At 32.3% G+C, this 23,779-nt stretch overlaps 1 protein-coding gene across 5 annotated transcripts in view; it reads left to right on the top strand.

Annotated features, from left to right (window-relative positions):
* LOC118184040 (uncharacterized) overlaps positions 1-23,779 on the top strand; it is a 158,887-nt gene that overhangs the window by 85,684 nt on the left and 49,424 nt on the right. For all 5 annotated transcript variants that reach the window (XM_085820178.1, XM_085820176.1, XM_085820177.1 and 2 more), the window contains exon 5: positions 22,521-22,637. In XM_085820178.1, the coding sequence (XP_085676304.1) occupies positions 22,521-22,637 (117 nt within the window). The remainder of the gene's footprint in view (positions 1-22,520; positions 22,638-23,779) is intronic.

Raw genomic sequence — 23,779 nt, 5'->3', positions numbered from 1 at the left:
CATTAAAATTTTATTATTTGTGCATAAATAAATAATCAAATCATACTTTATGAATTATACTTTTTTTAAATATACAAAGAAAATATCAGTATTTAGGGAAAATACTATTCGGAGAAAAAGGGACATATGATAGGAAATTCTTTTTTAAGAAAGTACATAACTCTTCTATAAAAAATGTATCAAAATATATTATGCAAAAAAATTTTATACCCACCAGAAAAACTGCATTTATATAACATTTACAATCTTAAATAAAAAGAAAAAAATATTTAAACAACTAAATACACTGTTTACAAAAATCTCAACTACAGTCAAAAGTCGTTAATTCGGACACCCATAATCTGGAATGATCTATAATTCGGACCTCAAAGCTACAAACTTTCTGCGCATGCGTCACATTGACGCATGCGCGTAAGACCTTTACCGCTGCGAATTTGCATGTGCGCGTGCGCAAAATACATGTTTATGAATGCGCGTTTAATGTATAACGGACGGGATAAGCTAAGCTAAAATTATCTAATTATCTATTTCAGTTAATGTTGCAGATTGCGTTGTTCCTTAATCTTCGAATTGGATCCAGATTATTATTTTTTGCAGACTGTTAGAGCAATTTTATAAAAGTAAGCTTGAACTTTCGATTATGTCTAATAGAATTCCCGATATATATTTACTAATATGTAAAGGATATACAAAGCGAAAGTATCTTTCGGAGTCCATTAAACAAAAAATGGAATTGCTGCAAAAAATGGATAAAGGCATATTCTTTGTTTATCTAAACTTAAACGTTTATTTATCTAAATTTTGTTTATCTTTAACGCTGCAGCAGCCTGCAATGAATTGGAAGTTGATTTATCAGCACTATCCTTATCTTAAGGGCAGATGTTTTTATTTTATTTGGCTTATAATTGCTTACTCAATGTAGTATTTCATCTCAATGTACTCCGTCTTTGATATGATTTAAATCAAATGCCTCGTCATTATAATTCACTTCCGATAGCGAAGAAAGTGACATAGGTTATTGAAAACGAAAAAATTTCGATTGAGAAATTAGTCGGTATTCTCGATACAGCAGTTATAGGACTTGAACAGCGGAACTTTGTAACTGAACAAGAAATTATGTCTGTTTATAGAATTAAAGAGAATGTATTATCACATAAAAAACGAAGCAACTGAAACAACTTACATGGAAAGAAATGTTTAATAAAGTAAACCAATAAATATTAAGCTTTTCTTTTGTCAATTTTGATACCCTTTAGATCATAATTGTTCTTTATTTCATAAATTACGGTTTTATATTTTTACTTTTATAATTTCTGCATGCCATTTTACCAGATTTAAACTGATGATCTATAATCCGGAATCGCCAAAGTCCCGACGAGTCCGGATTAACGACTTTTGACTGTATATGATTTTCCCTAACTTGAGCTTCTGTGCTATATCCAACATTATGTTCTCTGCATATGCTGTTGATTAATACCTCCACTAGCAAGTAATAATAATACCATCATAAAAATCCAGAATTTTGGTTCTAGCATCAAGTAGTGTTAGAATTTAAATTTTGGATTTATTCAAAGAAAATTTCTTTTCTTTAGACCTCTGTATTCAAACTTGACGAAAGTGCGACCTCATAAAATGCAAACAACCCCCCCAAAATCAACTTAGTGTTGTTTCAGTTGCTTCGTTTTTTATGTGATAATACATTCTCTTTAATTCTATAAACAGACATAATTTCTTGTTCAGTTACAAAGTTCCGCTGTTCAAGTCCTATAATTGCTGTATCGAGAATACCGACTAATTTCTCAATCGAAATTTTTTCGTTTTCAATAACCTATGTCACTTTCTTCGCTATCGGAAGTGAATTATAATGACGAGGCATTTGATTTAAATCATATCAAAGACGGAGTACATTGAGATGAAATACTACATTGAGTAAGCAATTATAAGCCAAATAAAATAAAAACATCTGCCCTTAAGATAAGGATAGTGTTGATAAATCAACTTCCAATTCATTGCAGGCTGCTGCAGCGTTAAAGATAAACAAAATTTAGATAAATAAACGTTTAAGTTTAGATAAACAAAGAATATGCCTTTATCCATTTTTTGCAGCAATTCCATTTTTTGTTTAATGGACTCCGAAAGATACTTTCGCTTTGTATATCCTTTACATATTAGTAAATATATATCGGAAATTCTATTAGACATAATCGAAAGTTCAAGCTTACTTTTATAAAATTGCTCTAACAGTCTGCAAAAAATAATAATCTGGATCCAATTCGAAGATTAAGGAACAACGCAATCTGCAACATTAACTGAAATAGATAATTAGATAATTTTAGCTTAGCTTATCCCGTCCGTTATACATTAAACGCGCATTCATAAACATGTATTTTGCGCACGCGCACATGCAAATTCGCAGCGGTAAAGGTCTTACGCGCATGCGTCAATGTGACGCATGCGCAGAAAGTTTGTAGCTTTGAGGTCCGAATTATAGATCATTCCAGATTATGGGTGTCCGAATTAACGACTTTTGACTGTAGTTGAGATTTTTGTAAACAGTGTATTTAGTTGTTTAAATATTTTTTTCTTTTTATTTAAGATTGTAAATGTTATATAAATGCAGTTTTTCTGGTGGGTATAAAATTTTTTTGCATAATATAGAGCATCAGAGCATCCATATTTTTATCCACCTTGCAACACTTCTAAGTTTGAACACTGCTTGTAAATAGCATTGCATTTCTCATGCAGAATGTAAACAAACTAATTATGAGATGCATTTTATGTGGCACTTCTTTGCAAATGTTAACCACATAAACTCAATATTAGAAGATGATGGTATTTTACATTCGAAGTAATGATTTATCTAAAACTAAAAAAAAAAAAAAAAAAAAAATATCCATAAATAATATAAACAGAGAGTTACAGGAAATGTTAGATTTCTTCAATAAGGAAATAAATTAGCTTCTTTAATCAAAATATGTTATATAGTATATTTTGTTAAAAAGTTTTTTTTTTCCCATGTGTGAATGTATTTTAAAATTACCAAAAGCAGTCATTACAATGATTGCTTAAATTTCTAAAAATAAAATTTTTTTTTGTGTACATGCACAGATTAGTGATCTAAAGGGATATCGTTACTATGACTATTTTTATGATATATATAGATAGACAGATGAAAGAATTTTTTGTTCTAGTTTCTCTGCTTTTTTTTTAATGTATAAATTACTTTGAGAATATTAGAAGTTTTGAAAAATGGTTATATTGTTAAACTTTTGTATTTTTATGTTCTATACAAGTTGTTGAGAATTAAAAAACGTGTTTTGAATGTGAATGTTTTGATATTTTGATGTTATTGATCAATATAAATTATAATTTTTAGTGTTTCTGCTGTGAGCGTAACTATTTAAAAATATTGCTGATAAGTAGTTCTTCATGAGAGATTACTGAATGTAGTAAAACAGTTTTTTGTTTTACTGTATAGTCATTAGTGTTTTTTGACTATAATGCATCTGAGATGTAGATTGATGTAAAAAATCAGATTGTCCATCATATCTGCGTGAAACTTAACTGTTTAACTTTGATAGATACTTCTACTGTATTCTAGGAATGCATAATTTCTTAAAGCATTCCTAGAATATAGTAAAGTTTTTTGTAAGTAAGAAGGCTTATTTATATATACCTAGAATTCAGCATAGTCATCCAGCTATATTCGTGCTGACTAGGATTTAATTAAGAAGATTTATTTTTATTCAACAGCCTATAATATTTTGAAATGAGCTTTAGTATGAAAAAGTAAAGATTAGCAGTGAAACGATTTTGTTACAAATTTCCATTGGTTAGTTTTCCAGTTGTTTCAAAGTTTCATTTCCTTGCACATTGCCTACTTGCAAGGTGACATGTTTCCTGAGTGAGTCCCGAATTTATAGCATCTGTCCTGAATTATCCCAAAAAACAATAGCGAAGAACATAAAGTTTAAATGCGTATATTTATTTCAGTAGTGTAGATTCCAGACTGAGTATGCAAGCATAAGTTAAGGGACGCATGCCATATAGGCCGCATAAATAGGAGAATAATCATCTAGTACAGTACGAAGTCTTTAATCCGGATGTCCATAATCCAGAATGATCTATAATCTGGACCTCAAAGCTACAAACTTTCTGGGCATGCGTAGCGTTTACGCATGAGCATAATACGTTTATGCATGTGCATTTAATGTATAGCGGATGGTATAAGCTAGGATAAAATTATCTAATTATCTATTTCAGTTAAAGTTGCAGATTGCGTTGTTCCTTAATCTTCTAATTGGATCCAGCTTATTATTTTTTGCAGACTGTTAGAGCAATTTTATAAAAAGTAAGCTTGAACTTTCGATTTTGTCAAAAAGAGTTTCCGATTCTGGAGCTGCCAAAGGATCTACAAAGCAAAAGCATGTTTCGATGTCCTTTAAACAAAAAGTGGAATTGCTGAAAAAAATGGATAAAGACATGAAGAAAGTGACAGAGAGGTTAGTGAAAACAAAAAAATTTTGATTGACAAGTTAATCGGTATTCTTGGCACAGCAATTACAGGACTTGAACAGCGGAGCTTTGTAACTGAACAAGAAATTATGTCTGTTTATAGAATTAAAGAGAAAGTATTAGCACATAAAATGAAGCAACTTAAATAACTTACACTGAAAGAAATGTTTGATAAAGTAAATAAATAAATATTAAGCTTTTTTTTTTTTGTAAATTTTGATACTCTTTAGATTATAATTGCTCTTTATTTCATAAATTACGGTTTCATATTTTTAATTGTATAATTTCTGCATGCCATCTTACCAGATTTAAATTGATGATCTATGACCCGGAAAAACCCCTAATCCGGAATCACCGAAGTCCCGACGATTTCGGATTAAAGACTTTGTACTGTATTTACCTTAGAAAAATTGTAGTGGAGAAGTTCTATTTCTTATTCCTGTATCTCTCTCCCCAGCCCCCAATCATACATAGAATTTTTGCTTCCAGCTCACAGTTGCAATTCAGACTTAAACTTACAGCCAATACTGTAATTTTTACTTGATATATTTATTCGATTGTGATTTGAATTTATAATATATACATATATTTTTTAATTATCGATGGGGCATCATATACATCATGTATGTATCATCCCCTTACACATTACTACACGGCATCTAAAAATAATTTTGATATTTGATGAAATTTCATTGTAGATATATGCATCTAAGATCATCTTTCTTTTGTCAAAGTTAGATTGTAAAATTTTTACTCCGTCATCATTTTGATTTTACGTTAGGGTTGAACAAATTTTAAAAAATCTGACAATGATGTTTTAGACATTACATGACAATAACGTGTAATGGCGTTTCCTGTTTGGTAATGACATATATTTTATAATTACTAACAGTGCATTGCATACATGCTAAAGGTACATTTTACTGCAGTTTTAATTTATTATTTATTTTTACCACTAATTTTTTTTAGTAATGGGTTCTTTAAAAGAAAGTGTACGAAAACCTACAGAAGGAATACTTTTTTATTGTAAAAACTGTAAGCGATTCGTATGTACAGTGCCATACATGTTCTACAAAATTTTCAGTAAGCCCTGGTGGACATATATATATATGAAACTTCATAAAAATAGTAATAAATATAAAACATCCAGTTCTGCCGCTGCATCTAGCTCGTAATTAACCACTTAAGGACCATGCCCAAGATATCTTGGAAATAGGTGCTGTTTCGATTTTCCTATCAACGTGTTAACTCGGGCGATGAAAATTTTATGGATATTTAACGCCATCACCCGTAGTATTGCGTGGCAATCGACTCTGCCATGCACATGTTTTCTTAGATGTGGAAGGGATCCAAGCAGCTTTTGTGATTGGTTCTTCCATGACCCTGAGTTGCAGTCAGCAACATGACCACATTATAAATGAGCTGTAAATTCAGCTTTTTGATTAGGGGTAGGGTCTTAGACCCAGGCACCCTGGTGATACACCAAATTTTTTCTCGTATAAATTTGTTTTGTTAGTCGATGCAGATTACCAGATTATCATGCTGTTTTAGACTGTGATGTGCCGCTATGTGTAACACCGTGTTTCAGATTGTAGCATACTGTCAATGACATTTATGATTGTAAAATGTATTTACTTGATTTTTACTTTATCTCTTATTACCTATTATTACCTCGACTACAGTTTTGTATTACTTTTGCCTAGATTGTGTTTTTTGGGCTGCTTTCATTGAGGCTCGAGTTAACTCGGGTAATGTCATGAACCATAATAAAAATCTTGTTTTTCTTTGATTTTTTTCCCCCTCTTTTATAAAGTTACATCTGGTGAGCTATAGCTGTAGATAATAAAAATGTTATAAAAAAATTCAGGGATTTTTGGCATAATTTTTAGTATAAATTCGATCATTAAGCAGTTAAAGAATTTCTTCAAACAGGAGAAAATCGGTGATAATGAAGAATTAGCTGCAGTACTTTTGCATACCTTACCATTTGCAACAACCATAGCTTTAGGTCTATGGATTGTACATCTAAGCTTCTTGGCATTCGAGCCTAAATTTACATGTGCGAACCATGGCCAAAACAACAATATCAAATGTTTTTATACTTTGTGCTTTAAAAGCTTTGCACAATGGTTTGGAAAAAGATCATTTGTTTCAATCTTTACTGATGCGTCCAGTTGCAAGGAAATTAAACTTTTTTCAACACTTGTTAGATTTATAGCTTAGAGTTATAGAGTTTGATAGGCATGGAGAAAATGTTTTTGTTAAACTGAAACAAAACCTTAATCCTAGTTTAATTGGAGTCGGATGTGCAGTGCATATTGTTTATAGTACTATTAGAACATCAGCTGATATTTTGCCAATTGATATAGAAAGCACTATCAGGTTCAATGTTTCTTCTAACCTTCTTCGGAAACATACAATGACCTGACTAGGAACAGAGAGCTTACTAAAGCTATGTTCACTAATTGTAGTAAGTAGACAGGATACAGACGAAGGGTATACAAGACCCTTTATTTTTCTTTATATACAATGACTTCCGTACTTCGGAATACGATGACCCTCCACTCGGGGTCTAACGTAAAAGGTATAAAAATAAAACTAAACTCTAATTTAACTTTAGAATAAGATTGGCCTTATAATAACAGGAAGTATATGTAGCACAGAGACTGTGAACACTACAATACGTTTAATTTATTAAGAGGATTAAAACCTCTGGCCTGGAAGGCAAATAGCAACTACGTAACTTCTAAGGTAAGCGGCCTGCTTCGAACTCACTGCTTCCTCTCTCCTGCTTGGCAAAAAGGCCACACTTAAATACTTGGCGTTCGCCAGACAACTTTGCATAAAATCCTTCACGCTTATAATTCTGGCCGGAGTCAATCTTCCGTTTCACAGCCGGGTTATAGTTGCCGTCCTTTCTCCCGGTCCTTTCCACATACGTCGTCCTTCTCCCTTCTTCATTCTGGGGGTGTTCGTGCACTCTGTTTTCTGGACGGTGGAACGGCTTCTTTTTCTTTTTACCTTCAGTTTTTCCGCGGGGCAATTTTCTTTTCACTTGCTTCTGTCTCTCATTGGCTTGCCCTTGTACTTGTCGTTTTCCCACCTCTGGAACTTGTACCTGCGGTGTCTGCCGTACCGGATCCTGCAAAAGATCTGAAAAGATTTTCATTTTATTACGATCGAAGTAGGGTTTAATTTGATCAATATTTGCGGAACAGGTTTCACCATTTCTTGCCTTTAACACTACAACAGCGTGAGTTATTTTTTCTATAACATATGGTCCTTCGAAGCGTGGAAAAAATTTGGCAGTTTTATCTTCTGGTGCTGAAGAAAGTGAATGCTTGATTTTCAAAACTTCATCCCCTACTTTATAAGTTACTCCCCGTCGTTTCAGATCATAGTATAACTTCTGTTTTCTTTGTGCTACTTCCGTATTCTTTTTTGCTTCTTTTATTAGTTTTTCTATATCACCCATTTTAAATTCTGGGGCTCTTTGTTGCACATAAAATAGTTTATCTAACGGTGTTATAACCTTTCTGCCTAGAAATAACTCAGCAGGAGTTTTGCCCGTTGTATCATGTTTTGCGGTCCTAAGGGCGAAAGCAAATTCATTGACATAGTTATCCCAGCTTTTATGAAAATTTTTAACATAACTACGGATAATTTTCACTATATTTCTGTTGACCCGTTCCGCTATATTTGATTGCGGCCGATACGGGACCATTTTTAAATGACGTATGCCCAGTTTTTGGCACATGTCTTCAAATATATTACTTACAAATTGAGGACCATTATCCGATATAACTTTTAGGGGCGCCCCGTATTTTAAAATATATTTATTTAAAATAGAATCAGTAACTAATTTCGAGGAGGCTCGTTTTAAGGGAACAATTTCGGTCCATTTACTAAAATGATCAACCATAACAAGGAGATAGCGACTTTTGTTTAACTGACTTTTTGGGAAAGGGCCCAATAAATCGATGCCGATTATTTCATTTGGAAATTCGGATTTAACACTATTTAGAAACCCGGCCGGGCGGAAATTAATATAATTAACGGCTTGACATGTTGGGCAGGACTGGACATACGCCCTTGTTAACTTTTGCAGTTCAGGAAAGTAGACTGCCTCGCGTACGCGTTGGATAGTTTTTCGAATACCAGCATGAGAAGCTAAAGAGCTGTCATGGAGCTCTTGCAGGATATTTAATCTAAGACTAGCTGGGATAACAGGTCGAAATTCGTTGTTGGAATTCGTAGTTTTTGTGTAGAATAATAGACCATCTATTAGTTCGTAATGGGCCGCCCTATTTCTTATCGCCACAATATCTTGGTGGCTAAAATTTTCAGGATCCTTCAAATACTCATAAATACTTCCAAACTCAGGATCCTTACCCACTTCGGTTATTACAGTTTCTCGGGAATTTATTGTACACGCTGTCAGCATTGCAACTTTTACGGTATTACCCTGTTCGTCTAATTTAATTCGTGATAGGGCATCTCCTACGATATTTTCCTTTCCGCGGGTATGCTTGATTACCAGATTATATTCTTGCAGCTTGAGTGCCCATCTTATTAACCTTGGGGATAAATTTTTCCCTGAGTACAATCTAGTTACCGCCGCATGATCAGAATATACTGTTATCGGCGCCTTTCCAAAATAGACTCGGAACTTTTGCACTGCTAACAGAACTGCAAGTGCCTCTCTCTCAGTCGCGGAATAGTTTCTTTGTGTTTGATTTAAAGTTCGACTAAAAAATGCCACGGGCTGCTCATTTGCGAAAGTACCGCTCCTACCGCATAATCCGAAGCATCCGCTGAAATTTCTAAATTTTCATCCTTTTCAGGAAATTTCAACACAGGGGCTTGCGTTAATGCTTGTTTTAATTTTTCGAAAGCACTATTGGCTTCTGCTGTCCACGAGAATCTTGCCTTTTTCCTTTTTAATTTTAACAATGGCTCAGCGATAGCCGCAAAATCTTTTATAAAGGACCTATAATATGAACAAAGTCCTAGAAAAGAAGAGAGCTTCTTTGCCGTGTTTGGAGTCGGATACTTTTGTACAGCGATTATTTTTGATTCATCTGTCTCGATCCCTTTTTGCGATATTTTGTAACCTAAATATTTTAATTCAGGGGCTGCAAATTTGCACTTTTCGACATTAACTTTTAGACCGGCCTCATTTAATAAAGAAAACACCTGTCTTAAATCCTGTATATGTTGGTCGAGATTATCACTAGTAATAATGATATCGTCTAAATAGATAAATGTAGACTTTCCAAGAACAGGTCTTAACACAATGTCCATGCATCGCTGAAATGTTGCTGGGGCGCCTGAAAGGCCAAACGGCATACGCAAAAATGCATAAGTGCCAGACTTGGTTATAAAAGCAGTCTTAGGCACGTCCTCAGGCCTGACCCCTATTTGAAAATAACCATTCGTTAAGTCTAAAGTTGTCATAAATTTGGTTGATTTTATGTTCCTTAAAATTTCTTCTATGATCGGTAACGGATATACCGGATATTTCGTTATGGAATTTAATTTACGGTAATCAATAGCGAATCTCCACCTTTTTGGATGCTCCAAAGGATAATCATTATTTTTCATACATAAAACCACCGGACTAGCATAACTACTTGAGATAGGCGTTATGATCTTTTTACGTAGCATATCGGTAATATGCCATTCTATAATTTTTTCCTTATTCTTATCATACCGGTATGGTTTTTGACGAACCGGCAATGCATCTCCGGTGTCAATAGTATGGTTAGTAACCTGAGTAAATCCTGGAATATCACTAAATAAGGAAGCAAATTCACTTACCACTTGTCGGATTCTATCTTGCTCGTCATTAGGCAGGTGGTCAAGATTTAACCTTGGCGGTTCAACCTTTTCTACACGCACTGGTTTCATCGTCAGCTTAAGGGACGCTGCATTAAAATCCAGTGTAGCTTGTGCGTCTGAAAGAAAGTCTATTCATAGGATTAAATTTGCTTGCAAATTCTTTACTATAAAAAACATCACCTTTACTTGTTCGTCCTTGATACGGATGTACAAAGGTACTTTACCTACGCACTTACATTGTTCTCCTTGCGCCGCTAATACTGTTGTATTATCCGCATTATATATGCGGTATTTGCGAAAATACTTTCTAAAAAAGACTTCTGCCACACAGGAACACTGCGCGCCGGTATCCAGGAGTGCGGTGGCCGGGATATTATTTACCAAGACTTCAATCTTCGGAAGAGTTAAATTTTTCACCATTACTGTATTTAACTTGTAGGAAGAGGGGTTTTCGTGGCCTTCAGATTTCCGCACCCTCTCGTCAGCAGAAATCCGTTTTAGTTTAAATTATTTTTCCTTTCGGTGCTTTCCTTCTTTCTCCACTGGCCTTGAGACTTTTTTCCTGGGTTGCTATTGAACTGTCGACGTTCGCCAGCTGTTTTTGAATGCTCGGGTTTCCTTGCCCACTGATTCGCTTTTTCTCCGTAGCCATGTGCTTGAGTTTGCTGTAGTCTTGGCGTACCAAATTGGTTTCACTGTTGATATTGGCGTCTTCTTTCGACGTCCGCCGTTCTTCTACTTTCAAACTGCATTGCTAGCTCAAATAACTTTTCCGGTGTAGTCGGATTTCGTAATTCAATAAAGTCTTGCACTTGGGGTAGTAACCTCGGCAAAATCACTTGAATTATTTCAGGATCCGGACGGTTTCCATACAAGAGCTTGAAAACGTGAATTTTTCTTAAAATAAAGCTCGAGAGGTTTTCCATTCTTTGTTGATATATACTGAAAAGTTCTGTTTCTAATTTCGCACGATCCCTTACAACAGGGAAGGCTTTTAGTAGGGCAGTCTTGAAATTTTCGTAAGTATAGGTGGGACTTCCTGCTTGACCCAAGAGACTTCTGTCGATACATTTGAACCAGTTAAGCGCTTGGCCCCTCAAAGCGCTGGTAGCTAAGGTAACTTTTTGAAACTCGTGCACGGGGTAGGGCATGAAGTGGTCATCCAATTTTTCCAAAAAACTGGTTACCTGTGAGTTTCCATTAAACGTTGCTTCTGGTTTCATCGAAGCGCGCATGGTCTGGACGATGTACCCAAATCCTTCCAGAGCGGCAGCTGGCATTTCTGGATTCTGAGCCGTTTCTGCAGGCAGCACAGGTTCTTCTTGAAATTCGGCCATGGTTATTCTTCGTCGGGCGCCACTATCAGGTTCAATTGTTTCTTCTAACCTTCTTCGGAAACATACAATGACCTGACTAGGAACAGAGAGCTTACTAAAGCTATGTTCACTAATTGTAGTAAGTAGACAGGATACAGACGAAGGGTATACAAGACCCTTATTTTTCTTTATATACAATGACTTCCGTACTTCGGAATACAATGACCCTCCACTCGGGGTCTAACGTAAAAGGTATAAAAATAAAACTAAACTCTAATTTAACTTTAGAATAAGATTGGCCTTATAATAACAGGAAGCGTATGTAGCACAGAGACTGTGAACACTACAATACGTTTAATTTATCAAGAGGATTAAAACCTCTGGCCTGGAAGGCAAATAGCAACTGCGTAACTTCTAAGGTAAGCGGCCTGCTTCGAACTCACTGCTTCCTCTCTCCTGCTTGGCAAAAAGGCCACACTTAAATACTTGGCGTTCGCCAGACAACTTTGCATAAAATCCTTCACGCTTATAATTCTGGCCGGAAGTAGAAAATAAGAAGTGATAGTAAAGATTTAAAATAAAATAAACGTTAGTAAAACTTAAGATCCTTACAGCACTATTTCTAAGATATACTTTAAATCTCACAAGAGTAGAAACATTGGAAAATTTCTGCAACTTCATAGAAACCAATTTTTCAATGATACTATGGTATTCACAAACAAGGCGGTTAGTATTACTTTCTGTAATTGTAAGGGTACTCCAAATGTTTTTACCTCAGAAGGCTTATTTTCAGTCTCAAGAAAAGGGCTTCATTCTTTTTTAAAAATTCTTTGAAATCCAGTGGCAGAAGCTTGGCTACATTTTATTAACACTCAGGCTTCAGTATTACATAAAGTTATTACAAGAATTGAAAATCAAACTCCATCTGTGATTGATGTAACTGCTTCAACGGATACTCTGAAAGCTTCAATTATTGAGCAAAAAAGATAACTTTATTCCAATAAATGTTAAAAATATCTAGAAAAACTTGAAGAGAATGGAATCGTGTTACAGATCGAAGTTATATTGAATTTCGAGAAGCTGTTGTATCATTGTATCAGACTGCTTATACTTATTTGGAGAAATGGACAAAAACGTATTTCAGGAGATGGAAATGCACAGCTGGATTATATTAAATGAAATCCCTTCTTGGAGTTGAAAGAGCAATTTTGTTGATTAATAAAATTATATCAAATCATAAATTATTGAAAATTGATATAGATGAGGACTATGTTTGCCTTAAACAATATATCACGGAAGTAAAAATATTGGAATGGTAAAAAAATGCAATGTATCCAGTTCAGAGGTGGTTGGAAATGACTGCATATTTTAATAAGATTGCTTGTTAAAATGTTTTAAAATTGCCAGAGTTTTTCTTTTGTCTTTCTGGAATATGTTGCAACTGAGCGAGTATTTAGACTTGTGAACTGTTTTTAAACTAGTGATAAGATACAGCTTAAAGTAAACACTTTAAAGGATATGTTAATCACCAGAATAAATTTTGATGAAAATTGCATGGTCTTTTAACAGATCAGAAAAGAAAAAGACGCTGTTAGAAATATTCATGCTTCTGATAAATATAAGGCTACTTCATCAAAATAATTTAGAAGGGTTACAAATGCATTATTTTGTTTAAAAATGAACACTGCATTTTGATTTATTTTTTATTTATTAAAAAAGTATTATATGTCACTGTTAAAAATAAAACAAAAATCATATGTGTGTATATATATATATATAAGCTATATAATTATATATATATAAAATAAAAAATATGTAAATCAAAATTATAATTTAAGCTAACAGTAAAGCTTTAATTCTCTCTCTCTGTTCTAAAAATCGTAATAACTTTAGTGGATTGCATTATTTCTAGATAATTCGATTTTACATGGCCTGTGCTGCTGATGTAATAATTAGAAACTGAAACTTTTTAACTCAATTCTCTTCGTGCGCTTCCATATCGGACAACTACACAGTTCAGCTTCTCTCTCTGCTTGAACGTAATTTCACTATGCTGCTTCCTATTGCAATAATATAAAAAATGTAAATGTTCTTGGGTAGGGACAGCTAAAGTGTCAAGCGAACTGTGGCCACAAATATCAGTTGCAAATAAAAATGGAATTAAAACTTCCTCGACTGCCAAGTTTTTTAGATATTACCAAGGCGACATATTAGCATACTATGCAATCAGAATGCTTCCTCTTCAGTATGGATCTATATTCTATCATATCTGGGTATTACGCATCAACAGTGCTCAGTCTTTTCCTTGCTATTATTACACATATATACATAAATTAAGTTTATATACATATATATACATAAAGAAACTTAATAAGAGGCAAAAATAAAAAGCAAATTTTTTAAACCCGTCCTACACTATATTGATTGAAGAAATCCTGCAGCTATAGTGCAGGACAGTGCTTAATATAAAAGTAAAGCAAAGCATCTAAAGTTAAACGTAAATTGAAGTCAAAGCAAGGTGATTCCTCAACATATATTCTATGTAACTATTACATAGAAAATTATATACATATATTCTATGTATGAAGATGTATATATTTTTCCTTTTTGCATTTTTAGTTTTCGAGTTTATACTGCAATGATAATTTTTGTTTTGAAATGTTTTGATTTTATGTTTAACACTTTTACAAGGATTATAATTATTATAGTCTGGTATTTCTTTATCCAATTGTATTGCTGATGTTTTAGTCAGAAGACATTTCCAAAAGATGGCTATCTCTTTGTCATTAAAAATTTTATCATAAGATAATTCTTCCTTCAACTTCAGTGAACTACAGTGTTGTGGAGAAACTATGCTTTTTCTTATACCCCAAGTCGGCAACAATAAAAACGTTCTATATCTTCCATTTTACTGGGCCAGTTGACAAAATTCAACTTGCGTGTTTCATGTCTCAAAAGTGCAACTTAGAGTATAAATTAGATTTGTATGTAGCATTGTTCTAACATAGGTATTTTGACACAAAATCAGACTTTTCTGAAAAGAAGTGGATTCCCACCCTTTCAATTCTACACCTCAAATTATGCCAAAGTGCCAAGTTTCGTTTGGTATAAGTTTTTTAATGTCTCTTTTTTTATTAAACTTCATTCTGTCTTTCAGAATTCAAAATTTAGGTCCAGTCCAAGTAAAATTTATGCATTTTAAAATTTTATTTTTTAGTAATTTTTACAAATGTTTTGGAAAAGAAACTTTTAATCATAACTTATAAAGTGCTTGCTGTCTGAAAAAAAATTAAGAAATTTTGTATTCAAATTTTTCCAAGATATATGTGAATTTATATATTGGAATGTTTTTAAATTTGGCATATTATAAACGATAATAATGCCCAATATGGTTTCCACGTTTTGCTGTAATCTTCCATGAATTGCAACAATTACTATGAACTTTAAATTTTTACTGAGAATCATTCATGGGGAATTTTTGTTTACTTTCATTTTTATTAATAATGCCTGTAAATATTTATTAATAATATATGAAATGCTATTTTTTTAATTTGTAAAAAATATTATTCAGAAGTTTAAAGGCTTTTCTTTCTTCCATAATAGTAAATTTTAACCTTTGCTATTTTATTGTCTGCTATTTTACTTAACTTCATTTTATGCAGTAAAATTAATTTTGCCGATTTCAAAATTCTGCATCATATATTCATTCAGTACTTCTGAGTGCATCCAAAATATAAATAAAACATGCTCTCTTCTACTACAGAAATGTTTAACATCATCAAAATGTACTATAGTATAAGATCTTTATATTTTCTGTGTGTGCAATGAATAAAAATGATTTTGAAGATTTTTACTGTCTAAAGATATTTTGTGCTCATTATTGTATAATAAATTTCTTAAACTAACTATTGTTTACATTTGAAAGGACTCATGATGATCTTCAAAGACCCTTTTTTCAAAGCAAAATATATTTTAATAACAGGAGTTAAAATAAACACATTTTTAAAAGTAAAATTGTGATTTGTCAAGACCTGAATTTGTATTGTTGCTTCATGCTTAGGTGAGTTTCTGGTTTCCTTTAGAAATTTCACTTAAAGCAGGTTTGTTGGCTATTTAAATATGGCAAATCACAGAGAGACTATCTGCTTAAGGGAAGGAGTGCTTTCATGGAGGACTTTCCTAAGGAAAAGTGACTCACATTCACGTTGTAAATGGGGAAGTTCACAAAACATTATTAAGCCAGCTTGCTCACCTGGGTTGGTTTCTGGAACATTCTTTAACCACTCGGCCATTAGTAGAGCTGCTTAAATTAACAGCCGGGTTATTTTTGTAAGATATCTTAAGTTAATTAATGAGTTATCATGATTTAAGTCTTTACCTCTAAATAATTTCTTTCCATATTCCTCATCAGAATGCAAATTAACTTTGTGTATATTTAAGCTGAGGGTTTTAAATTTTTAGTTGAGAGAGCTTCTGGCAATTGCTTTTACTGTTAGTATTTTTAGCCAGCTGTGTTTAAAAATGATATTCAAGCTGTAGCATTCTTGCTAGTGGATGCTTTAAATATATGCCGGTAAAATATATGAGCTAGCATATTCTATTTAATGTGTAGGTGCCTTATGTTCAAATTGAAAGCAAAATAAAAGAGTTATTTAAACCACCTTCTATATTTTGCAAGTTGTTCAAAACATGATGACTCGCTATCTGTCTAGTATGGTCTAAAGGAGTTTTAACTCAAGTTATAATAGTAATCTCACAGATTCTAATTTATTGTTTGATTTGCGAATATTTAAAGTACTGTTATATTATCAGGCAAAAACAACAGTTTTGTTAATTCACTAGTTTTTAAACTACCAAACCATAGCGCAAAAGAATTTTAGTTACATTTAATATTATCATATTTACATGGTGTTCTTGGAATCTAAGCTAAAGGCAGAAAGATCGAAAGAAGCATTATACATTAAATAGAATAAACTGGCTGTTATATTTCACCGATGTGTTATTTAAAGCATTAGCTAGCAAGAATGCTAAAACTGGACTATAATTTTTAAACAGACCTGGTTAAAAATACTAATAGGAAGACATGATGATTGTTAGAAGCTGTCTCAACTAAAAATTCAAAATTCTGCTTAAATATATACATAGGTAAGAATATCACAGAAAGCAAGCTGCTTCAAAATTGAATATGGTATATAGCGAATAAAAAAGAGAGGATGATTGCAGATATATCTGCAGAATGCCTCAAAATTATTAAGGCATTAAGGTTTTTCTTGAGGCAGCAAGCCATTAAGAAGATAAATATATATATATATATAAGAAAAATATGATTTTCCTGATTTAGAAAATGAAAAACTTCAGCTTATTCAGAAATATGGATAGTATTTTGACAAACTAAACGTTAGTGGGGTAAAATCATGTAAAGCAGTAGTACAGTGACAAAGTTCTGGAAAACCATTTACTTGCATATCATTTTAAATTAAAATGCAGGTAATACAACTTTCTCACTCATATAGGATGTTTCAGCAATTCAGTTACAAACTTTCAGGAAAGATTAGACCTAAGTGATGGAAAGTCACATAGCAATCAATGCATGGTTGGAAAAGCTTTCCTTGCTCGGTAGTGATGACACAAAATACAAGAAAGGATGAAACACATGAACAGGATGAAAAAACATGTTTATTATGCTCAGTGCAACTAAAATGTTAAATTTTTACATACATTAACAGCTTTAATGTGCGTCTACACCTGAATACAAGGTATCCTTAACATTGCATTGACAGAGGGAGATCTGGACGCCTATTCTATGATCACTGGATCTGTCTACAACTTGAGAGAACAATATTGACTCAAAAGAACCGGTATGGACAGCCATCACAACTTATCAGAGAAAGCCATTCTGTGGTCCTCAGTTGGACGGCGGGTGGGTCCATTTAACTTTACTGGAAGGGGACAAGGCTTCAAGGAGCTTTAGACCAATCGCAGTACAGACGAGTGACGAAATTTATAGCGCGCGCTGGCTGAAGTTCTAAGAATATTCTCCCATTATTTCACTAACTCACACGCTGCATTTGTAGTTCGAAAAAAAAAAATTGCACAAAACAGTATTATGACCAACATGCAGTAGAATATGCTGCTGTGTTATGTGAAAGAAAATCTCGTTTTTTAATGGGAAAGTTAACGCAAGAATTTAGAGGTAAGAAATAAAGAGTGATATGGGATACCATGAAAGCAATGGTAAATAGATAAGAGTAAATGAATTAAGCTTACTTCAAATCCTTTTAGAAATAAATAATTTTAATTATTTAAATTTATAATATGATTAATTTGCATTACAATCTAATAGCAAACTAAGTTTTTTTTTTTTTTTTTTTCCCCCATGTTTACATTAAAACTGTTTTCCCGTAATTTATTTTACAGTTACTATTCGAAAAATATTTCTTTAAATAAGAAATTAGAAAGAAAATATTTCTTTCTTAATATTTCTTCCCTTTTTTATTTTCTTTTTCTATGAAAATTATTTCTTTCAGGAAAAGAAATAAAATTCATTCGCTATTACAGTATGGCCGATTGCTGCTGCATTCAATTATCACACACGCATCAAAATGCTTTATTTTAAATAATTTATTCTATAATTAACATGAAAGAAAACATTTTTTCAATATAAAATATATAACCAAAATTAAACTAATCTATCCTGTATGTGTGATTAATTCGTTTTGCAATTTTTGTCACACAATTACTAATACCTTTTTTTCAATATTACATTGCTGTTATTTTAATTTTGTATATAAGAACTGCTCAGTTTAAATATCCTTCCTTCTCAAAAGATTTTGTTCTTTGAAAATAATTAAAAGATAGTAATATTTTCACAATGGAAGTACTAAAGTAAAAATAATCAGTGTAGGTCTCCTGCAGTTCAAGTCCTTATCAAACCAGCGTTTCGACACATTTTAAATAGAAAACTAATAATAATCAATATCTCTTTTACAATATAAAAATGAGAATGCTATGAACAGTATTTTAATTAATTTTTTTTTTTTTTTTTTTTAGGTTTGCAAAGGAACAATGATTTTTTAATACTATAATAGGTTACAAAAGTACTATTCCATGAACAAACCCTCAGTCTTATAGCATTGTTACTTTATAGCATACTACAATAATAATACAGTATAATTCTGCTAACAAGCCCACCAGCCGCCGAGCGGTAGCGTCACTGAACGCAGGTAGTTTGGTCCGAGATTCAAATCCCGCGAACGAGCTGGACGGCGTTTTCGTGGCTTTCCCCATGTGTAACGTGTATACGAGCCAGTTTCCCTTAGAAAGTCCTCACTTAGAAACCAGTTTTAAAACGTATTAAAATTACACACACACACATACACACCAAAAAAAAAAATCTGAAAGCTTTCAGATTTTATATTACTCCCAAAGGGCCATTTTTTTAACGTTTTGCGTGTTACCTTTATTTATTAAATATCATGTTTTTCGCACTTAAACCATAAAATTCAATTCAACAGCAATATCATATAATTTTAAAAAAGCATATTTTTAGAATTTCCGATACATAGTCTCGCGCGCTAGAGATGAAACTGTTTTTTGCCATTGCTCGCTTTGAAATCGTTGGGTTTCTTAATCAAAAACTCATAAATGCTTTACAAAATATGATATATGAAATGGATAGTAATACAAATTCCCAGTTCCAAATTTGGGCCTCCAGATGCCTATATTAGGATGGAGGATTACGTTATTCAGAATTTCATGGCTCTAGGTACCGTTGTTTTATCACAGTGCGAGAAACATTCATACATTCTGCAGATTCCTCATTATTTAATTTCTTTAAATATAATAGAGTGCGATAATACTTGGTGGCAATGATTTGAAAAGTGAAACGCCATTTATCGTGAAACGCCACAAAATGGCAAAACGAAATTAATAGCCCCTCTGGGCTAAAACTTATTTTTAAAAGTATCACACTAGTAGTAATACAACTACTGAAAAAAATATTATAAATCTATTTTATAGTTTTATTATTATTATTATTTTTTAATTTTTATTTTAGTGTGAATTTCGCGTAATAATGAACGACATTTTTTGTGTTCACAGTATTATTCGTAAGGTATTCAACTGTTAGATTTTAAAGTAAACGTAATTCTTGCTGTACATAAATCGAGTAGAACCTTATCGGATGTCTATATTTGTATTAAATGAAGAAGGTTTATGTGCTTGATAAACTTATTATCTTCTACATTTTTAAAGCGTACAATTACAATTTATATCTATAATTTCAGGAATACTATAACCTTTCTTTCAGTAGAAATTGCGTTCTTGTTTTCTGAATGTGGCTCCAAATACTCTCTCAGTTCATCCCAAATTAAAATAACTATAAATTTTGGCAATCTGAAATACGCAATGAAAACATCTTTTGGCAGAGCAAAAGCATCAACATATTTTCTATAAATTCGCCATCGATTCAGATATCTACGACGGTATTCTTCGTTTAAATATGAAAAAAATCAGCGGCGAAAACACATACAAAGCCATTGTCTACTTAGTACGTCAACTGGACAACCCTGATTGACGACGCGGCAACACTTTTTCACGCGCTTTCGACAACTTCCGTACTCAGAGAATATAGGATGTTGGGCAGACCTGTTTTTTACTAGCAGCGACATCTGGCGGCCCACAACTTGCTGTCGACTCTCGTAGCGTAGAATAACCGTCCTGGTGCGTTGGCCAACAAGATCGCTACACCTCACTTGCATTGATTACTTTCTTTAGGAATGTGTCAAGACATTGATGTACAAAACCCTTGTTAACAGTGCTCAGGAACTTGTTGCATGCATCGTGGCATTTTCTGGGAAAATCTGGGACACACTGGGTATTTTCCAGAACATCAGTTCTTCAATATGCAGAGATGAAAAGTGAGGCCTGCATCACAGTTGGGGGTCATAATTCTGATGTAAAATTTAATTCTTTCTTTGACAACAATTATTGTCAGTTTTTTTGTTTCTATTTCTTGGTTTCTGCTGTACTAAGCATAATAAACATGTTTTCTCACCGTGTTCGTGTCTTTAGTTTGTTGTATTTTGTGTTATCGCTACCACGCCAGGAAAGCACTGCTATGTGATTTTCCATCATCCAGGTGTACTCTAAGTCTCCTGAACGTTTGTAACTGAATTGCTGAAACACATTGTATATATTTTCTAAATGGCTCATTGCAAGACCTGTTAACCATATTTTACGGTATTTTCTGTTTTAATGCGGAATGCAGTTTTTAAATTTTGACTTAACAACCTGACAATGTATTATTTCAAAATAAAATATATTTAAATAAATAGAACCAAATTTAAAAAAAAATTATACAAATAAATATGCTTAAAGTATGCAAATAGATAAATACAAATTTTTAAACTATTTGATCATGCTTTCAAGACATAAAAAATGCAATTTGAATTTTGCTGCTCATCCCAGTAAAATGGGAGATGTAGAACTGTCCCTTTTCTTTCTTTTTCTTCTTTCTTTTGTTGGGGAAGGACAGAATGTACATTGGGCCTGAGATAGGAATGATTTTTGTTAATTTTGATGGGACATTGAAATGAAATAAGCATCAAATTTTTCATTTGAAGAATTTTTAACCAGTTTCCTTTTGTTTATCACTGCACAGGTGTTATTATCGTGTGCTAATTCATGAGTTTTTATTTCCATCTCTTGGTCATCTACAATATAAATGATGGTATCTGTTTGTGAACTAATTTTTCTTTCTTTAGCTTACTAGTTGTATTCAGTTTTTGTTTAATTATTAAAACAGTCTTTCTTCACTTAGCTGGATGCTTAAGCTCACACATTCGCACATAAAATTTAAAAGTGCAAGTTCTAAAATTTTTTAATAAAGCGACTTGTGAAGACTTGCTTCAAACTAAAACAAGCAAAATATAAGCAATATTCATTAATCAAAGAAGAAATATTGCTTATATTTTGGCTTTTTCTGTCTTGATCTCTCTCTCACGCCTTTTGTTTTATTTATTTATTTGTGTCTGTGATGCACAGATAATCTGCTCCTGGATTATTGGGAATTAACTATGTATATTTATGTGAAGTAAATGTTCAGCCATTGAAAATAAAGTGAACCTCTGAGCTTGAGATAACTGCTCATACCACTGCCATGCAATTTAGACTGTTACCTACTGACCATTGCTCTGTAAAGTCTCCAACCAGTGTGTCAAAGCAAAGAAAAACATAGTTCTGTCTGATTACATTAAGAAAATTATTTATGTAAAAAGTTTTCATTTTTATGGGAGTAAAACCTTATAACTAATATGTTTTTTGTAAAAAAGAGTTTGCAAATAGATGACTTTTAATGCATCAAAAGCAGGTATTAGTTATGCAAGTACTGTATATTCATTTTTACTGGAATGTATAATAAAAACTCAGTGCTGATGTGTTTGAATAAGTGATCGTAAATCTATATTTTATGCAAATATATTATACTTTCAGCTCGGGAAAATTCACTTCAGTTGTCCATAAAGGTATAATTTCATGCTGTGTAGTGCAAAGAAAATCTTATACTAGTAGGAAAACAGATTTCTTTGTAGAGAGATAAAAAGTAGTTGCTTTTAAGGAAAACTAAAGAATGTTATAAAAAATTATGTTTTGAGAAAATGTTGCTTATCTCTGAGCTTCATTGAAATCTGTGTTGAAATGATTGAAAAGACTTTTGTTACTCCAATAAGTATGTTTAAAACGTTTTCATATGTTTATTGTGTTTGCGAATTTGAGTATTATTTATATTCATTTTATAACTTTTTCCTGATAATTATTAAAAAATGGTCCTTTTTTTCTTTTTTTATTTAGGAAAATCTAAAAACAAAGTTCAAGATTCAAATCATTATTCTATGTCAAAACAGATGACTTCTTCAGAATTGCATAAAAACAGTTATAACCTTTCCAAGAATGTTTCTTCTGCTTTTGGTAAGTATTATATGTATATACAGTAAAAAACTTAAAAAGCAATTAAAAAATAATTTGCAAAATAAAAATAAAAAAAGCTGACAGGAAAAGAATTTTTTTAATATCTGTTACTTTGATTAAAAGGTTACTGATCTCAGGTTTTAATTAGGTCATTCATTCTGTACTGTAAAGCATAAGGTATGTTAATGTTAAATAAAAAATGTTGGTATTTTGATTATTATTGATGTTATATTACATTCAGGGTAATTTTTGTGTTTCTGTGTTTGGGTCAGATTTTTAAATCAGTTTTTGACTTGCTGCCATTAAACTGATTTTATTCAAATTTTTCACACATATTGTGTGGCATTACACTTTATCTTTATCATAAGGGTTTTTTGTTTCAAAATTTTGATACATTTTCATTAATGTTGCTTTTATTTAACTTGCTTATGGTATTTGTCACTATGGGCAAAAGTTTTTTTTAATTTATTTTAAAATGATTTTCCTGAAAATTATCGAGCCTCAAGTTTTGCATGCATGCTCTTTGTGGTTGATAATACAATGTAGTGAAGCAATTTTTTCAAAGATGTCTTTTTTTTTTTTAATTGAATGTTGAAACAATTTTTTTTGCACATACCTTTGTTAAAAAAACAAACTAAAAATCTCAGAAGTGTGAGAAAATATGTTTTAAACAAAATTTATGTGAAAATTTTAACAAAATTTCAAATTTTTTTGCAAATTTTCAAAAATGTCTTGAATTTTTCCGACTGTTTGATGTCCATTGTTTCAAACTTTCAACGCTTAAAATTTTAAGGTATAAAGTTTTGAAATTTTCCCAGACTATATAATAAATTCTTTGCCCTCTTTCAAAACAAGAAGACGGGAAATGGCCCAAATATTATCCTTTTAATTTTTTGTAAAAAAATATGCTGCAGTATAAAGAGAAAATCCCCCCCCACATGCCCCCTTTTTTATGTTTGACATCACTTGGAAACATAGTTTAGGATGCAATTATGTCACACTGTTTTTCTTGCTTCCATATAATTTCTTTATATTAATTTTATTGATTTATTAATCTCCTTCCCTTTGCTAGAAATAATTACTTCCAAAGAAATTAAGCTTGTTATAGAAGTTTTCTGCGTTTTTTTTAAAATAAATTCTGC

This window comes from Stegodyphus dumicola, chromosome 7 (assembly GCF_044657685.1).
Source record: "Stegodyphus dumicola isolate Sdum_Otavi_A_Nest chromosome 7, ASM4465768v1".
In the NCBI taxonomy this organism is placed as follows: Eukaryota; Metazoa; Arthropoda; class Arachnida; order Araneae; family Eresidae; genus Stegodyphus; species Stegodyphus dumicola.
The sequence above is the reverse complement of the archived record's forward strand: the minus strand, read 5'-3'. Positions and strand labels throughout refer to the sequence as shown.